Source organism: Poeciliopsis prolifica, unplaced genomic scaffold, assembly GCF_027474105.1.
Source record: "Poeciliopsis prolifica strain line A6 unplaced genomic scaffold, Auburn_PproV2 SCAFFOLD029, whole genome shotgun sequence".
Classification (NCBI taxonomy): domain Eukaryota; kingdom Metazoa; phylum Chordata; class Actinopteri; order Cyprinodontiformes; family Poeciliidae; genus Poeciliopsis; species Poeciliopsis prolifica.
Window position 1 is genome coordinate 4,492,991 of NW_026562404.1, and position 16,058 is coordinate 4,509,048.

General features: G+C 38.3%; 2 protein-coding genes across 2 annotated transcripts; both read right to left on the reverse strand.

The window, feature by feature from the left end:
• Positions 1 to 219: 219 nt before the first annotated feature.
• mipa (major intrinsic protein of lens fiber a) lies at positions 220 to 4,855 on the reverse strand. Its single transcript, XM_055049474.1, has 4 exons — positions 4,177 to 4,855; positions 3,833 to 3,997; positions 2,709 to 2,789; positions 220 to 2,614 (listed from the first exon to the last, which is right to left on the reverse strand). Exons 1-4 carry the CDS (start codon positions 4,534 to 4,536, stop codon positions 2,429 to 2,431), a joined length of 792 nt encoding a protein of 263 aa, XP_054905449.1. The 5' UTR covers positions 4,537 to 4,855; the 3' UTR covers positions 220 to 2,428.
• A 2,925-nt stretch (positions 4,856 to 7,780) lies between these two features.
• On the reverse strand, positions 7,781 to 12,767 carry ptges3a (prostaglandin E synthase 3a (cytosolic)). The gene is made up of 8 exons (XM_055049908.1): positions 12,605 to 12,767; positions 11,776 to 11,925; positions 11,561 to 11,624; positions 11,371 to 11,469; positions 10,863 to 10,952; positions 10,532 to 10,597; positions 10,417 to 10,444; positions 7,781 to 8,907 (listed from the first exon to the last, which is right to left on the reverse strand). The coding sequence occupies exons 2-8, from the start codon at positions 11,922 to 11,924 to the stop codon at positions 8,888 to 8,890; spliced, it is 516 nt and encodes a 171-aa protein (XP_054905883.1). The 5' UTR covers position 11,925; positions 12,605 to 12,767; the 3' UTR covers positions 7,781 to 8,887.
• Between the last annotated feature and the right edge of the window lie 3,291 nt (positions 12,768 to 16,058).

The window sequence follows — 16,058 nt, forward strand, 5'->3', positions numbered from 1 at the left end:
CTCTTTTTCTAATTTAAGCCTTATGCAAATCAATTCTGTGGAAGCTGAATTAACTCAGTTTTTAACATCGCTCCCACTTTAAGCCATCTATCTCTTTTACATGCCAATATTTTGAATGTTCCTTGTCACATGCATTTTTCATGTTTTGGTATAAGTCCTTGATTGTTGTGATGCCATTTGTATAAGATTTCAACTTCCATAAAATTAAAACTGCCAAAATAATTGGGTGAATTTATTTACAAATGCATTCATCTACACATGTATTACTTCAGAATTTCAAAAACACTGCAGTTTCCTTGCAAGAAGCAGCAGCACATAGATGAGTCAGAAATAACTTCTGGGTTTTGTTCTCGTAAATAGAGCCGGGACCAGAAACGTTAATTGATCTTATTCTTCAATATGTCTAAGATTTTCCCTATGCAAATGTTTTGTCTTGTAATTGATTGTATACACTCCAAATAAACTCAATAAGAACACAAACAAAAACAGAAATTGCAAACTGATTTTTTTTTTTTTTTTGACATGTAAAGCAAATTATGCCCCAAACTATGCCTGTTACCACAGTGGATGACCAGTTGAATGTTTGTACATAGCAGGATCTGTTTAATCTGTGATAACATGGATAGCGAGCATTTTATACTTTCTATCAATCCACTTTTCGTTCATTTTCAATTGCCTTTTTTTTTAAGAAAAAAAATCTTAGACTGTACATCATAACGTTTCCATTAGAAAACAATCTAATTTTAAATTGTTTTTGAAAATTTAAATTCTACTCAACCACAGCCATGGAAATCACTCTGGGAGTAAAAAAAGGAAATTAAGTGAAGGTGTTATGTAAAGGAAACAGAAAGAAAATCGGTTTACAAAGCTTGGTTCAGGAAATGTTCTAGCAAAACTAGTAAAATGTTAACTTCTCTCTGAGCCACATCCCAAAGACAGGAAGAAGGGTGAGTGAAGAAGGGAACAAATACAATTTCAAACTTCAATCTTCTTCTTGAAGACTGTGAAAATCAAGATGCATTCTGTAACATTTCGAATTTAACAGTATTGAGCCTTTCAACCTGTCCCACCTCATGGATTCTGCCTTTATTAACACAAAATTTAAGTTCTCTGATGTATAATTTAGGCAAAGTAGCACAATGCCTATGGAATAAAACAAAAAGCATCTGATCTTCAGGACAGTGAGCCGGGTTTGCTCTCCTTGTTTTTCCTTGGTAGGACTAAATAAATAAAATGTAATAACGCAAATACGTCTTTGGTCAGCTCTGCTCTAAAGCTCTGGGTACAAACTTTTGTCAGAAAGTCAAAGAAAGCATAAACAAACGTAATTACTGCATACGATCCAAATGTTGCGAACAAGTTATGTACTTATAAAGTAATGTGCTACGGTTCTGGGTAAAATAATCAAATTTAATCTTGGCACTTAAAAAAATCTCCCTTGAGGAAAAAATACATATTTTAATTGTGGATCTTTATTTTAAAAATAAATAGTATTATATAGGGGCTTTACTACATGAGACACAAATGCTCAAGTGTTTGAAAGGGGCTTTAAGCCATGATTGAAATCCAGATTTATCCCCTTAGGAGAAAGATACAATTACCCTAAACATGCAAATTTCTTGGAGTTTTACAGTAAATTATACTTTTCCATTTAGGGCAAAAAAAAAAAATGGTGACACATCTTTAACTTAATGTGGCATTATATAACTCATTATACAAACAATTTTAGCTATGACATTTCAGGGAAAATATCTCGTAAAACAAGCATACACATTCACACAGACAGGCAGGCAATTTGTCTTTCTCACCATCACTCTTGTCACACAGGCTTGCATATACACACACGCACAGCTAAAAGAAAGAAAAGGCAAAAACAATACCAATACATATCTTGGCCAAAGTTCGTGAAACAAAACACTGAGCGAGATCACGCTCAATCAAAATTGGAAATGCAGGCGGAGGTCCTTTGTCCTACTGTAGCTTCACTCCTAGCGAAATGAAAGGCAGGGAAAATAAACAGAAAGGGAAGCAAAGATGGAAACAGCATCACTATCCCTGGCAGTTATAGCTGTCTGGTCTGCAAGGAGTAATTGATTCACCCTGCTACAGGGCATCGGTGCTTCCTTTAGCGGCAAGTCCTCCTCCAAGCCTCCAACTTTGGGAACAGGAGAAGAATGGATGTAGGTGAGATTAAGTAAGGTAATCGGGGCAGTGCATGCCCTTTCTATAGGTCCTGTAGTGAGGATGACAAGGATGACAAGGGGGGCTTTTGATCACTCTTTGCAATTGTTGAGGAACGGGAGGAGGCATGCGTGCAAAAACAGTGTGTAAGCTGCGGATGGACCAGGAACCAAGGGTGCAGAGTGTGGCGCTACAGGTAGAAGGGGTGTGAGAGAGGTTGGGGGTGTCAGAAAGCAAATCTCCAGATTTATAGGGCCTGTGTCTTAAGCTCAATGGACTCTCCCCTGGTCTCCTGCTGGGCCTCGGCCTCGGGGGGCCGGGTGCCCTTCAGCGTGGCCAGCCTCTCGGAGAGACCACGCATGCGTGGGAACAGCAGGAAGTCATAGAGCAGAGCGCCCATGGCACCGCCGATCATGGGTCCCACCCAGTACACCTGGACAGGATGAAAACCGGCATAGCTGATGTAGAAATACCACAACAATTTGGTTTGGATTTCTTTGTAGAGCAAATGTATTTATACATCTTACCCAGTGGTTAACAAAGTTCCTGACAAGGACAGCAGGGGCGAAGGACCTTGCTGGATTCATTCCCGCTCCTGTGTAGTACATCTAAGCAACAGGCAGATAAAGTGGTTCAGCATCGTTGCTCCTTATCTGCTCATTTAACACGTGGTGGTCACTTAATCTAACATGCTTGTCAATCTTGTTCATTTATAGTCTTGATGTATTGATTGTATGTTGAAAGGGTGTTAGAAGGATGTCCTTCAAAGTAAAAATTAAGTAACACCGGGTATATTGTGCCTGAAACGTTTGCCATGATTTTGACTGTTTCATTTAAGAAACTTAAATAACACAGGTAATCTATTACAATTAAAGTTTGCGAAAAAAAATACCTATGAGGAGCTAAAATTTATGTGAGAGGAAGACGGTCCGAGCAACAGCGATCATAAACACCATCCAGGGAAGGACGGGCCATCGTCCTGCATGTTTTAGATGTGGCTCTGCCTGAACCTCCTCAGTCAAATCATTTTGGAGATTAGCAGGCTCCTGCAAAATTTGTGTTAGGCTGAGGAAACAGAGTCAAAGCCAAACATTTTCATAGCCCTGGCACATTTAGATTTGAGGTGTTTTCATTCAACCACATCCATGATGCAGGTCCAACTCTATGAGGATGAAAGCTCTCCTTGCCATTACCCTAATTTGTACCTAAGACGTACTTAAGTCATCGGTCGAAAACCTTAATATTACTTTCAGTCAGAGGATTTGTGTTGGTAAAATGAATTGATGGCTTTAATCTTCAATCTTGTAGATGTATGAATGAATTTTGATGCTTTTTGATTGAGGTGAGCGACCTGTAGCTGGACTGTTTCTAAAGCACTGCAGGACATCTGCCTTCGACGACAGAAATCATCCATCTCAGTTGCATGTTAATGAAGATCTGGAAGTAGCTACAGCGCTGAGGAAGTTTGAGGTTTTCCATGTTACAATGCTACTGATCCAGCAAGTTTAAACCCAAAACATGTCTGTCTTAGTTTATCTAAGCTTTGTTTTTGTGCATGTAAATAAACCTAATTCATACATGAAAAGGCTAGAGTTTGCTCTTTTATGAACCTAAATGATAATGTTGAAAACTTGCCGTCCGAGCTACTTACCCCAAACAGATGCCCAATGAGCACAGAGAAGCCGATGGCAAGAGCAGCAGAGCCCAGGCGTCCGTTGCGCCTCTCGTCTGTCACTGCAAAGACGCAGACGACGAGCTGGAGGGTGAGGAAGATCTCGATCGTGGTGGCCATGCCAAGGCTGATTCCTGGCTGCAGCTGTAAGAGACCGTTTAGAAATATGACAAGGAGAAAATTGAAAACGTAGAGAAGGCGTTCTATATTTGGGACATATGACAGGTTATTTTCAATCTGCAGATTGCGTGGTCCCGTCTTTCTTCAATACAGTGGGGAAGTAAAAAAATATCATTCCCACTTGACCTCTCTGGTCACCTTACCGTATTCAGTGCCAAGTTCCCCCTCATGTTGTTGGGTGTGACTCCGTACAGCACAGCAGCACCGGCCAGCGCTCCGAGACACTGGGCCACGATGTAGAAGAAAGCCCGTAACATGGACATCTGGGATCCGATCAGGTAAGCGAAGGTGACAGCTGGGTTGATGTGTCCCCCGCTGATGTGACCGATGGACTGGATGAAGGTGGCAGCCGCCAGTCCGAAGCAAAAGGCAACATGAAGAACATTGTGGGGGCCTGTGGTCCAGCGGAGGGCCGCTCCCAGCCCAAAGAATATAAAGAACATGGTGCCATAGAACTCTGCCAAGACCGCTCGCCAGAAAGACATAGACCTGAACTCCCACATGATCGCACAAAGTCAAAAAGCAGCTTCTAAACACCTGAGGACTAACTAATCAACCTAAAGGAGAAAATGTCAAAAAAATAAAATAAAACACAGACCAGAAAGCACTCAAACAGAAGCTGTCTCTCTAAAGCTAAATGTAACAACACATAAAGGCCTCAGCATGCAGCTGTGAGTAAAAAGCACAAATTCCTTCTTATATCAGATTTGTGTCATAAAGAGCTCCTGGGTGGAGCAGTAAGCCAGTCTCTGTGCATCTATATGCCAACCCTCGCTGGTTGTTAGAAGAGTAACATGGATAGACAAACGTTAAGCATGTCCTGCAGACATTAAGCCTCTTTATCAGAGCGGGGGACCTCAGAGGCCTTTTTATAACCCACCAACGCCATGACAGACTCACCGAGCCACGGGGAGGGGTCAGCGGACAATGTCACTAATCAAAACCAGGTCACTTAACCCTTCTTTTGCTAGTTGGTCCTTTGGACACACAGTTTGACACATGGAGGCTGAGGGGAGCTGTCCTCTCCAGAAACACTCCTGGCTTTAGTTGCTCTGAGAGATGATTTTAAAATAATGATTGAAGATTAAAAATTAACACTCAGTAATAAAAATCTTTTGGGAAGAGCAACAGTATGTCTTCGCCAAACATGATTTTTTTATTTATTGGGGATTACCTTATGATGAAAAAAAAGTCTAAACAGCCTGGTGGAAACCATGATGGCAGTAAAGCGCTTTTCTATAGAAAAAATGTATTTCTTTCCACTCCAGCGTCACAAATTGAATGACTTTCGATTTCGCATTTTCCCATTCGATTTCACGTAATTACAAGGTTGGAAAAAAGTTAATAAATCTAAGAATGAATAACACCCGAGTAAAACTTCAAACACCGTAACAATAACTAATTTCGTTTGGTTTTGTACTTACAAATAAAAATTAATTTGGTAACTTATCTGTAGTTATTGCTATCTTAATAACTCGTTTTTTATTCTGAGTTACTAATAAAAATATGAAGAGAAAAAGAGGTCTTGTAACCAGGTCTATAAGTGCTGCATGCTCTCTCGGTTTGGACGCACACATTTCAGCACTTCTGACTTTGTCCAGAACTTTCCATGTATTATTTCTCGGCCAGTACTTAGTATATTCACCGTTATATTTTAGATTATCGCCACAAGTTTCTGTTCTGCTTCAGCTTTAATAGTCTCTCGTTTTCCTCCAGCAGCGTTGGTAATGTGGTCAGCTCGTGTCAGTGAGCTGACCAGTTCCTGGAGCAGCAGCGCCTCCCCAAACCATGACACTTCCACCTCCCTGCTTCGCAGCTGCCGTGTTTCATTTTACAATTTTTTTTTTTTTTCCAGAATGCGCTTGGTTGTTGAGTCTGTTGAGAACAGATGACTGTTTAAGGTGATTGCTGTCACATTAAAAAAACTTCTTTCTGGCCTTATTTTCCTCTTACATGCTAAACGTGTTAGAATGCCAGACAATCGCACATACAGTATAGAAACAACTGATCTTCCTCAGGTTTATGGCCTTATTTTTAAAGCAGAACTCAGATGAACTCTAATCAATGCTGGAATCCATAAGGCTCCAGTAATTTCCCAGCCTTATGCTCTGAATAATAAAAAAAAGCAGTTCTGTAGCAGAACTGATTAGACAGAGTTATGCATTGTGTGCTGTAGATTGGTTTGTAGGCTCAGGTCGGATAAAGCGGTGGAAAATCCACGGCCACAGAGGAAGAGGGGAGAGCAGTCGTGGTATTGAGCTTCTGCACTGGAGCGTCATGCTGACCAGGACAGCTACAGGGACGGCCGCTGCTCTCTGAAAGGTTTATGCTGACCTTACTGCTTTTTGTGCCTTTCACGCACGGAAACAAAACGCTAGCAGTAACAGTTTCTGCTGGTTTCTATGGTCTGTTTGTCTTGCGGTCAGATTCCGATCTGCAAGTTCCCTTCCCTGCACTTGTGAGTGGCTAACTTAGTACTTGTTTCACTTATGATCTGTATTATGTTCCAGATTTTTATCAGTGGTGTGAAACATGTTTACTAATTCAACTGGCAGATTTTCGCCAAACAGCAAAAAGAATTTGGTCCTTTTGATTTTGACAGCTGTCTTGATTTGGGGGAAATTAAATAAATATCTAAACAAAACAACGATCATTTCAAAAAGTTCAGTGGTTAACAGGTTGGGAAGTTTTGTCCTCCGCCTCCCCACATCTCCCTAAGCCAGCTTTTGTACATTTAAGCCTGTAGTTTTGTTTGGAGGGTGTTGGAAAAGATGCTTGCATTGTGTTTTTCTGTTCTCTTGGTCCAGACTGCTGACGCACACATAACCTGCAGCCCCTAAACATCTCACACTGGGGGAGACAAACCCTATAAAAACTGTACAGTAGCAAAGACTTGCCGGAGAAGAAGAAATTTTAGACGACATAATTCAATTACCATGCCTTTGAGAAGCCCTTTGCTCGCATAATTGTGGACGCAATTTTGTGTGTGTTTGAAGGTCTGCAGTGGGCTTTACACTAGATTTGATGAGCATCAAACAATGTATAAAAGCTAACTAGTTGTATTTCCCTGATGGTGAGGGAAGTCTGAAATCGAAGGTCACAGTTTGAAAATTGACAGAGAGCAAAACTGAACCGCAACTAATTTACACCTCAAATATTCAGAAAAGAGGAATGGAACTGGGCATTTCCCTTTTTTAGTCTGTGTGAAAGTAAAGATGTGAAGTCCCTACCAGTAGCTCCAAGTAAAAGGATGCAGAACAGGATAGAGGTCCTTATAAGGCAGCACAGTCACATGCAAACTTGCCATTTAGTTCCTGGGTTATATACAAACCCCAATCCATTCCTCTTCATCTGGAGACAGATTTTGTCAGATGAGTGAAACTGGAAATAATTGGGAGTATCAACAGGGACATTTTTTTTTATCAAAGAATGAATAAAGTTGGTTATTTAAATGTCTGAATTTGACTAAATTAACTCAATTAAACATGTTTTTAACTCTGCTTAACATCCTGGTCTCTTCTCACATCTCAACATGACTGTCTCAGTTTTTCTTTTTTTTTATAAAACCAACTAAGAAATGAATGCTTGTACTTATTTCTGTGGTCAAACATTCACAAGGAATTAGTTTGTGAATATTTGCAATAAAATGCTTGAGGTCAATATTAGAGTGGGCACATGCATGTTCTTCACTCAGGCATATGCAAATTTCATTATAAACAAACAAACGTGCAGTGATTTATTGTTAACACAATTTTATTGAAGTTGCAGGTTGTATTATAGGTCCACCCTGGTACAGGAACCATATTTGTAGTAAAAACAGGATGCGACTGCCAGAGTGTAGTGAGTGATCCAATCATTTGGATAACATAGAGCATCTCGACTCTGGATGGATTTTGAAAAATACCAAATAGGGTAATAATTATTGCCCCGTTTATGACCAGTGGTCAATGGTTCAAGAAAGTTCATTAGAAATCTTTCTTACATTCCCACTTCCTACAATGAACACATTTAACACCCAGAATCAAACGTGCACTCAAAGCGTATTTGTTGTTCATGTTGTGCGTAACTTGTACTCAACTTTTAGAAAAATGCATAATCTTCTCAATTCATAAGATGTAAAAAAAAAAAACACTTATCTGTTTTATTTGCAACAATGAAAGATCTCTTTAATGGATTGCATAAAGAAAACAATGCCTTTCCAAGGAGTGAACACATAAGATCGTAAACTCAACCGCCATATTTTTAACACAAATCTGTAGTTGTAAGCATGTTTATTTTAAATGCTGCGACATATTAAAAAAAAAGTGAAATTACTGTTAAATATTTGCATATGACCAAAGACACTGGAAAACCAATTTAAAGCAGAACTCTTGCCACTTAAATTAAACATAAGTGCAATTTACAATACAAACATTAAAGAGGGGGAAGTCTGTCATTAGAAAATGTTCTTCTTGGAAAATAGGCATTTTCAGTTTCTTTTTTGTCATTAAAAATCACAATGTGTTTACATAACCTGACAAGAAAAAAAAACAAACAACAAAACAGAAGAGAAACAGGGTATAAGACATCAGCACATCCCAATAGTCATTTAAGCCAGGGAACAACAACATTTTCATTTGAACAGAATCGTCCATGCAGAACAAAACAGCAAAGCACAGCACTGTATGTTGTTATGGATGCCTGTGCATGTCTGTATCCAACAGTCACTCCCCGTTGCTTTCTGCAGGGATTTCACTTTGGAAACGGGATATAGAGAGAGGTTCATCTTCAATGTGGCTGCCAACTCATTGCCTAATTTCGTTCTTCAGACTCACAACGTGTTTTGATCTCTAGTGAGGTGGCAGCCATGTTTGCCTACTCGAGGTCTGGCATCTCTGCAAGAGACAAAAATTCCAATGACGGGAACATTCACGACGACGACAAATGCAGAAACAGGTTGAAAATATCTAAAATCAGTAATTAAAATACAACAAAAGACACTTGATTTAGTATGCGGCACATCCACAAAGTGTTCATTCATAGTGCTTCATTTCTTCCTACATTTTGGTATGTCACAGCCTTATTCTGTTTTAAATTAATCTATTTCCCAAAGAGTTAACTTTTTGTCTCAACAGATCAGAGAATCTTATTTTTCATGGTTTGAGTCGTTCCAAGTGATGTTTGGCAATCTGCAGACATTCTGCCAGGAGCCTTATGAAGGAGAGGCTTTCGTAAGTATGACTTTCACATGGACATGTCTGACACCAGTCATCCCCCATTTGCAAATGACTTCTCAATTGGAGCTTCTAATCAGCAAAAGTTTTTCTGTTTCCTTCCCCACATTTGTGCCTCAAGACGATCCTCTCCCAGAAGTCTCCAAACAGTTCCTGTCATTTTATGTTTGACCTCTGACTTACTCTGTCAACTATGGGAACTCACAGGCGTGTTTAACAATTAACTGAACTTATCACAGGTGGACTCCATTTAAGTTGTAGAAACATCTCAAGAATGATCGGTGGAAACAGCTCCAATTTAAGCTTCATGACAAGGCTGTATATACTTATGTAAAAGTAGTTTCTTGGTTTTGGTTTTCTACTGTTAATAAATATGAAATAAATAAAAAGCTTTCTTGCACACTATCACAATGGGGCCTTTGTGTGAACAGGTTTGCTGGACGAGTACAGTAAAGAGCTGTGAACACTTTCTAGACGAATTGTGTATTTCAAGCATGTTTTTCTGTTAATTGCGATTGTGGTTTACAGCTAATAATCACATTATTTTTCTTAAATTACACAAATGAAAAGGATTGAAAAGAAGGTGGCTCATTGCACACTTGTCCAGAAGATAGACATTGCCATCATCTCAAGGTGGCCAAGTCTTAAGAGGTCACTGCTGTTCAGAGTCCTGTGTGTTAGAGGAATAATGGTTGAGTGAAAAACTGATAAAGTAGCACCAGCAACTGTTACCAGGAGATTTTAGAGCGCTAAATTTTTCCCTCTGCTGATGAGCTTCATGGAAATCCTGATTTAATTTTTCAACAGGACTTTCCATCTGTCCATAATGTTATAGTTTGAAGGCAACGGTGTCAGAGTGTTTGATGAACCAGCAAACTCCTCTCACATTCCTGTGTTTGAATTCCTTTTAAATTAGTTTTATGTACCATTTACATTTCCTAAGAAACTGAATTTTTAGCTTTTAGTTGGCTGCAAGGCATATTCATCAACAGTAACAAACTTGAAATGTTTCTCTCCCATGGTGATGACATTATACGAGTTTCACTTTAACTGAACTTGTGACATATGTGAACCTTTCAAAGATATACTACTATGTTCTACATATAAAGAATGATATTCCTGTGTTCTCACAAAGAACAAACCACAACTTTTTTTAAAAGTCATACTTACTTTCATCATCGCTGTCTGCAGAATCATGCTGAAACACAAAAACAAAATTATGGGAACTCGGATTTCACCTGGTAAAATTCAAGAAAATCATCAGAAAATAATAAAAATAACTCACTTCTTCTGCACCATATTCTGCACCATCTAAATCGGGTAAATCATCTCCACCCATGTTGTTCATCATCTGAAGAAAAAGGAAAAAAATGGCATACATAAATCAGCATGCCTTTTCGTAATGTTTGTAAGACCTTATAACTGTTTGAGTTGATTTGACTTTTGTGTTTAATCTATTTGAGTTTATGTCTTAAGGAATACCATTATGTCTTTATTGTGATGTCTGTGAAAGAAGATTTAATTGTAATTTTTGTTGCGGACCCCATTAGTCTCTGCTATGGTAAAGGGGATCTTTGAATAAACAAATAAGTGCTGACAGTCTTTCACTCAATTACCTCTGAGAAGTTGTCAAAACTTGACATGTCCTCATCCGAGTCATCTTCCCAGTCTTTCCAGTTGTTGAAATCCACACTCAACCATTTAAACTATGGGATGGAACAGAGTTATACAACCAAAAAATACTATTTACCTGCATGTAAACAGCATATTGTCAAATTCTTAAATTCAGATTCATTAAATGAATGAATAACTTTGTATGTGCAGGGCTTACATACTGTACAACAAAAGTAAGACCTTAAAAGATCACGCAATTTATTTAATACAACATTTAAAAAGTAATAAAGCTCCATTATTTGACCATCTCACTCCAATTTAATTGAGAAGCATCAGATTTCTTCCACATCTGTACAAGATGTCATGATCTAAACACCTAAAGACAGCAGAGTTTATTTCCAAAAGATAATCACTTTTCTTTTTTAAGTTTATGAAAAGTACTTTTAAACAGGAGCGTGAAGATGTTTGTATGACAATAAACAAGAAAAAATGAATGAAATTTTGAGATACCTTTGCTTTTTCTTTGGTAAGTCGTGGCCATGATTTCCCAACTTCTGCTTTTCGTAAACAACACTGCACAGACCTGTCTGTGCGGCTGTGTTTCGATTGCTGTAAATGACAGATTATCAATTTATTAACAGCCCTCGAGAAGTAAAACTCAACCTAAAACTTTAACTAGTTCTGCAGATGTTAATCTTACTTTGGGATCAATTTCCCCAAAAAGCTCAATTTCATTGTTGTATTTGTCTTTTCCGCTGACACAACTGTAAAACAACAGAAAGGGAGGTCACCATGCAGTACACCCAGTTTTCTTTCAATTTGGTCCACACAGATGACTGGATTTCACCAAACACATCACATTTTTAAGCAAATACAAGAAGACTTACAATCTAGTGCACTTTAAACACAACTTACCTAAACTCAAATTTTGACTTGTCCAACTGGACATGTACATCTTTACTGTCTTCCACGCAGAACTCTACAAAAACAAAGTCTCGTCTGTCATACCATTTAGCTGTGGCACTTAGGGTGGGAAATGGGCCATGCTGTGGCAAATGGGCCATGCTATTGATGAACAGAAAGAAGGAATTAACGACAACATATTTCCTTTTTGCATTTACTGTCTACCTAAGTGGTTAGTTTTGATCTGCTGGGTCACGAGTGCAGGGTGAAGCCATCTGAGTTATGTTACATTTTATTACACAGAGAAAATATCATACAATCATACACCATTTAACAGGGCAAGACCGAGTACTTTCGGTTTTATACAGGAATTGTAACCAAAGAATATTTGTAATCTGTGTTTTATTGAATGTCAAATATTTGTTCTGGATTACACTTACTGGTTTTGAACAAGGACATGTGTTACTTTAATTCAAAGTGAAACCTTCACACCATGACAGCATTTCTCCTCGCTTCTAACTTTAACCTAGTACTGTTAGATGACTTTAGCTTTCCAGCTAATGTTAACATAACTGATATAAGGGGCGCATACAGCGTAAGCTACAATTAAAAGTTTTGGGCTAGTTGGAATAGGTTATGTTGAGCCATAAGGGTACGTAGGTTTAGCGATTTGTGTTGGTTTTTAGTACTGTAACAATAAATGTTAACTGCACAGCTAATGCTAACTCGTGTGCTAGCTCAATGAGCTAATGTTAGCTAGTTGATCCGCATTACAGCACTTCAAAGACTAAGCGATTATTGGCAACAAGCGAATACTAGTAGACACATAAACAAGACTTACGTCTTTACAGTATATCAGGTGAACTTGTTCGTCTGACTACGGGCTATCTAGCGGTGTTATATAATAAAAATCCGGGCAAATGTGATGACTGAAGCCTAAACCTAAACTCTGAGGTTTTCAACCGAAACGTTGAAGTCCCTTAAAGTATCGCGGAGTTGTCGCGATATCTCGAGAAGACGTTACCCGCCTGCTTGGAAGCGTGGGCACGCGCTGTGAGATAATTCTAGAAACAGTGTGCGACGCAACAGCGCCCACTGCTGTTTAGCCACAAGTAATTCATGATCAATTCAAACGTCCACGGGATAATTTCGAAAAATCAAATCCTACATTAGTGTGTAATTGATCTGAGTAGCACTTCATTTACTCAGTTAAGTTACCGAAATAAATGAGTTTTCTAATATTATAATTTTTTGAACATGACTGTGTATATAAAAAAAATATTCACCAGCGACCATGCACAGGAGTTTGTATCTCCAATCCTACTGCAGGCAAGAATCAATTATAAAACAATAAAAACGCATAACCTTCCAGTCCAATCAGCTCTTCTGGTTCTAGTGTACTCTGCTTCCCCAGAAGTAGAACCAAACACAGGGAAGCAGCATTTATTTTCTAAAATAAACTTGCAGACAACTGTAAAAATGCTGAAACACTAAATTTCTTCAAATCAAGACTAAAAAACCCACCTGTTCAGAACTGCGTTTGAGTAAGTGAAACATTGATCAACATATTTGGTCGATGATGTTGATGATGGCATTTGACAAAATGTAATGTTTACCGCTTCACAATCGGCTATGTTTTCATGGTGTAAAGCGGTGATGCTCAAATGTGCTCTATGAATACCTTTTACTTAACTTATAATGAAACTACACAACCTTCTGAAAGTGAATTATCCAGAGGCTGAAATGAACACATTTGTAAAGCTTGAGTACATATTTTATTGGATACAATATTCAGTTTTATATATTTCTGGAGCAAACTGAGACATAACAGCCCAGTTTTCTAAACAACAGCTGGATCCCAAAGAGACTGAATGCAGTTCTTGAACATCTTCAAAACTAAAGCAATTTTGTTCAATAAAAACACTCAGTAGCCTGGAAGCCAAAACATGTAAAACATTATGCACAACTAAAACAACTGCACATTTAGTTAAATACCCGCAAGGCATAAAAATTAAAATTATACAACATTTTATTATTTATGTTTGATACATTTCTAATTATTTATCTAAGAATTGTTAGATAAATTGTTAGATGAATTGTTCAGAATAATTTTGACCTTGTGAAAAATTCCTATTGCAATATTGCATTTTACCACAGCCATTTGATATTTGTTGATTCTTTTTCTATGTTGCATCTTGTTTTTTCTGCGTCTTTCTTTTCAAGCATCCCACTCACTGGTCAAATTCACTTTTATCGGTAAAGCAGTTCGGACGTCATTGAGAGAAACTTCAGAAACGTTAAAGATGGCAGAGAACGCAGTAGAACTGTAATTATTTACTTACTTGAAATTTGAGTTGCTGCTGGGTCAGCATCATTAAAATATTGCTTCACGATGAGACAAAACTTGATGGAATTCATAATGAAAAACGTTAAAATTACTAGTATCTCCCCGAAAACCAAACATACTTTATCCATACAATAAAATATGTGCATTTGCACCCAACTAATCCTTTAAATTAGCCATTACTGAAGAAAAGAAGTGCATCAGTTAAATCTAATTTGCCTCCAGGGGCTTTCTGCAGTAGCTCTGTAATTATAGGGGGGATTAACTATTGCTCACTGTGGTGCTAAGTCGTTTCTACCAGTCTTGTTGCAGGACAGTAAGCCGTAATGTGATTGTATTGTTGTGATCTTGACACCTAATTGCCTTTTCTTTTGTGTGGTCCATATGAGTGAACATTACATACCCCTCTGACTATAATTATGCCATTTGTAGAACTTGAAAAGTACATTTTTGCAAATCTGGCTTTGGCTTGGGTGCCATGCATACAAACAAACAAAAGTGGCTTAATCTCCCACAGCAAAGCACTTGATGTCTGCAGAAATCTTTGTGCAATGCAAACAGCATGAGAGGGGCTCCTGTAGTACTTCAAACGAACTGCTTTTTTTGGGGTCAATTGTTGAGTCACACGTTGCAAAAAGGTTTGCAAAAGCAGTTTCTGATATCGCCTATTTTCTCCCAGCCTATCCAAGGAACATGTAATGCTTCCTGACTAAAAACTCTTTACAGAATTTTCTGTCCAACAGAGAGGAAGGACTGCAATAAAGCCAGGCACAAATTCAATAGCTGCTCCATTTCCAGTGAATAATGGAACAATCTAGCAGACAATGCATGCAGCCAGGGGGGTTTTATGACAATACGTGATCATATTTCATATATTTAAATTTAACAAAATATCCACAGAGGACAAAGTGAGTCATTGAATTGGTTTCTGTGAGAAGATTGAAGAAAATTGAACAATTGTTCATATTCTGGTGATCTATTAATGGACTAGAAATGTTTTTAAAAAAATAGCCAGTTATAACAACTGAACTTTTAAAGGGTTTAAATGTATATGGAGAACAGTTTAACATCCATCCATCCATCCATCCATCCATCCATCCATCCATCCATCCATCCATCCATCCATCCATCCATCCATCCATCCATCCATCCATCCATCCATCCATCCATCCATCCATCCATCCATCCATCCATCCATCCATCCATCCATCCATCCATCCATCCATCCATCCATCCATCCATCCATCCATCCATCCATCCATCCATCCATCCATTTTCTTCTGCTTATCCAGGGTCGGGTTGTGGGGGTAACAACTTAACAGTTTAACAGAGAAGAATAAAATTTCAGTGTGAACTCAAATAGTGTCCTTGGTATTCCTCTGCGAAAAATAAAAATTGCTGACAAACCAACAACTAATCTAATTTAGCAAGTAAAAAAAATGTAGATTAATGTAGATTACAACTGCTATTTCTCAAAACTCTAATACAACATAGATTGCATTAATATTGTCACTTTTTAGTGGCACGGACTTGAATTTGACAGGGAATGTGGGGAAGGAGCTAAAGATCAGTGTGAAGACGTGGAGCCCTTCCAATCTCAAATACATGGAAGCTGTTACAAAAGACAAATCATCAACATCAACTGGCCTCACGTTGCTCTGCCTTCCAACACATGTGACTTTGAATGAATGATCAATAGGGTTTAATGTCATGTTGTTTAATGTTTTTCCAGAAGCACATTCGTGTGGTCAGACACTGTTGTTGGACAAGAAGGCCTGGCTCAATTTCTGTACCGTAATTCATTCTTCAGGACTTTGTAGACCACCAAGCTCAAACAAACATGAAAGAATCAAATCAACACTCCAGGGATGTTTTTTGATTAGATATAACACTTCAGTAGGTATATTGGTAAAGCAAATAAAATAAAATAAAATGATTTTAATAATGCCTC

Coding starts and splice junctions, on each gene's coding strand:
- mipa (XM_055049474.1), bottom strand. CDS start 4,536: ATGTGGGAGTTCAGGTCTATGTCTTTCTGGCGAGCGGTCTTGGCAGAG. Junction 3,998..4,176: donor GGAACTTGGCACTGAATACG/GTAAGGTGACCA, acceptor GGTCTCTTACAG/CTGCAGCCAGGAATCAGCCT. Junction 2,615..2,708: donor GGAACTTTGTTAACCACTGG/GTAAGATGTATA, acceptor CATCCTGTCCAG/GTGTACTGGGTGGGACCCAT.
- ptges3a (XM_055049908.1), bottom strand. CDS start 11,924: ATGGCCCATTTGCCACAGCATGGCCCATTTCCCACCCTAAGTGCCACA. Junction 11,470..11,560: donor TTGGGGAAATTGATCCCAAA/GTAAGATTAACA, acceptor TGTCATTTACAG/CAATCGAAACACAGCCGCAC. Junction 8,908..10,416: donor TGCAGACAGCGATGATGAAA/GTAAGTATGACT, acceptor TGTCTCTTGCAG/AGATGCCAGACCTCGAGTAG.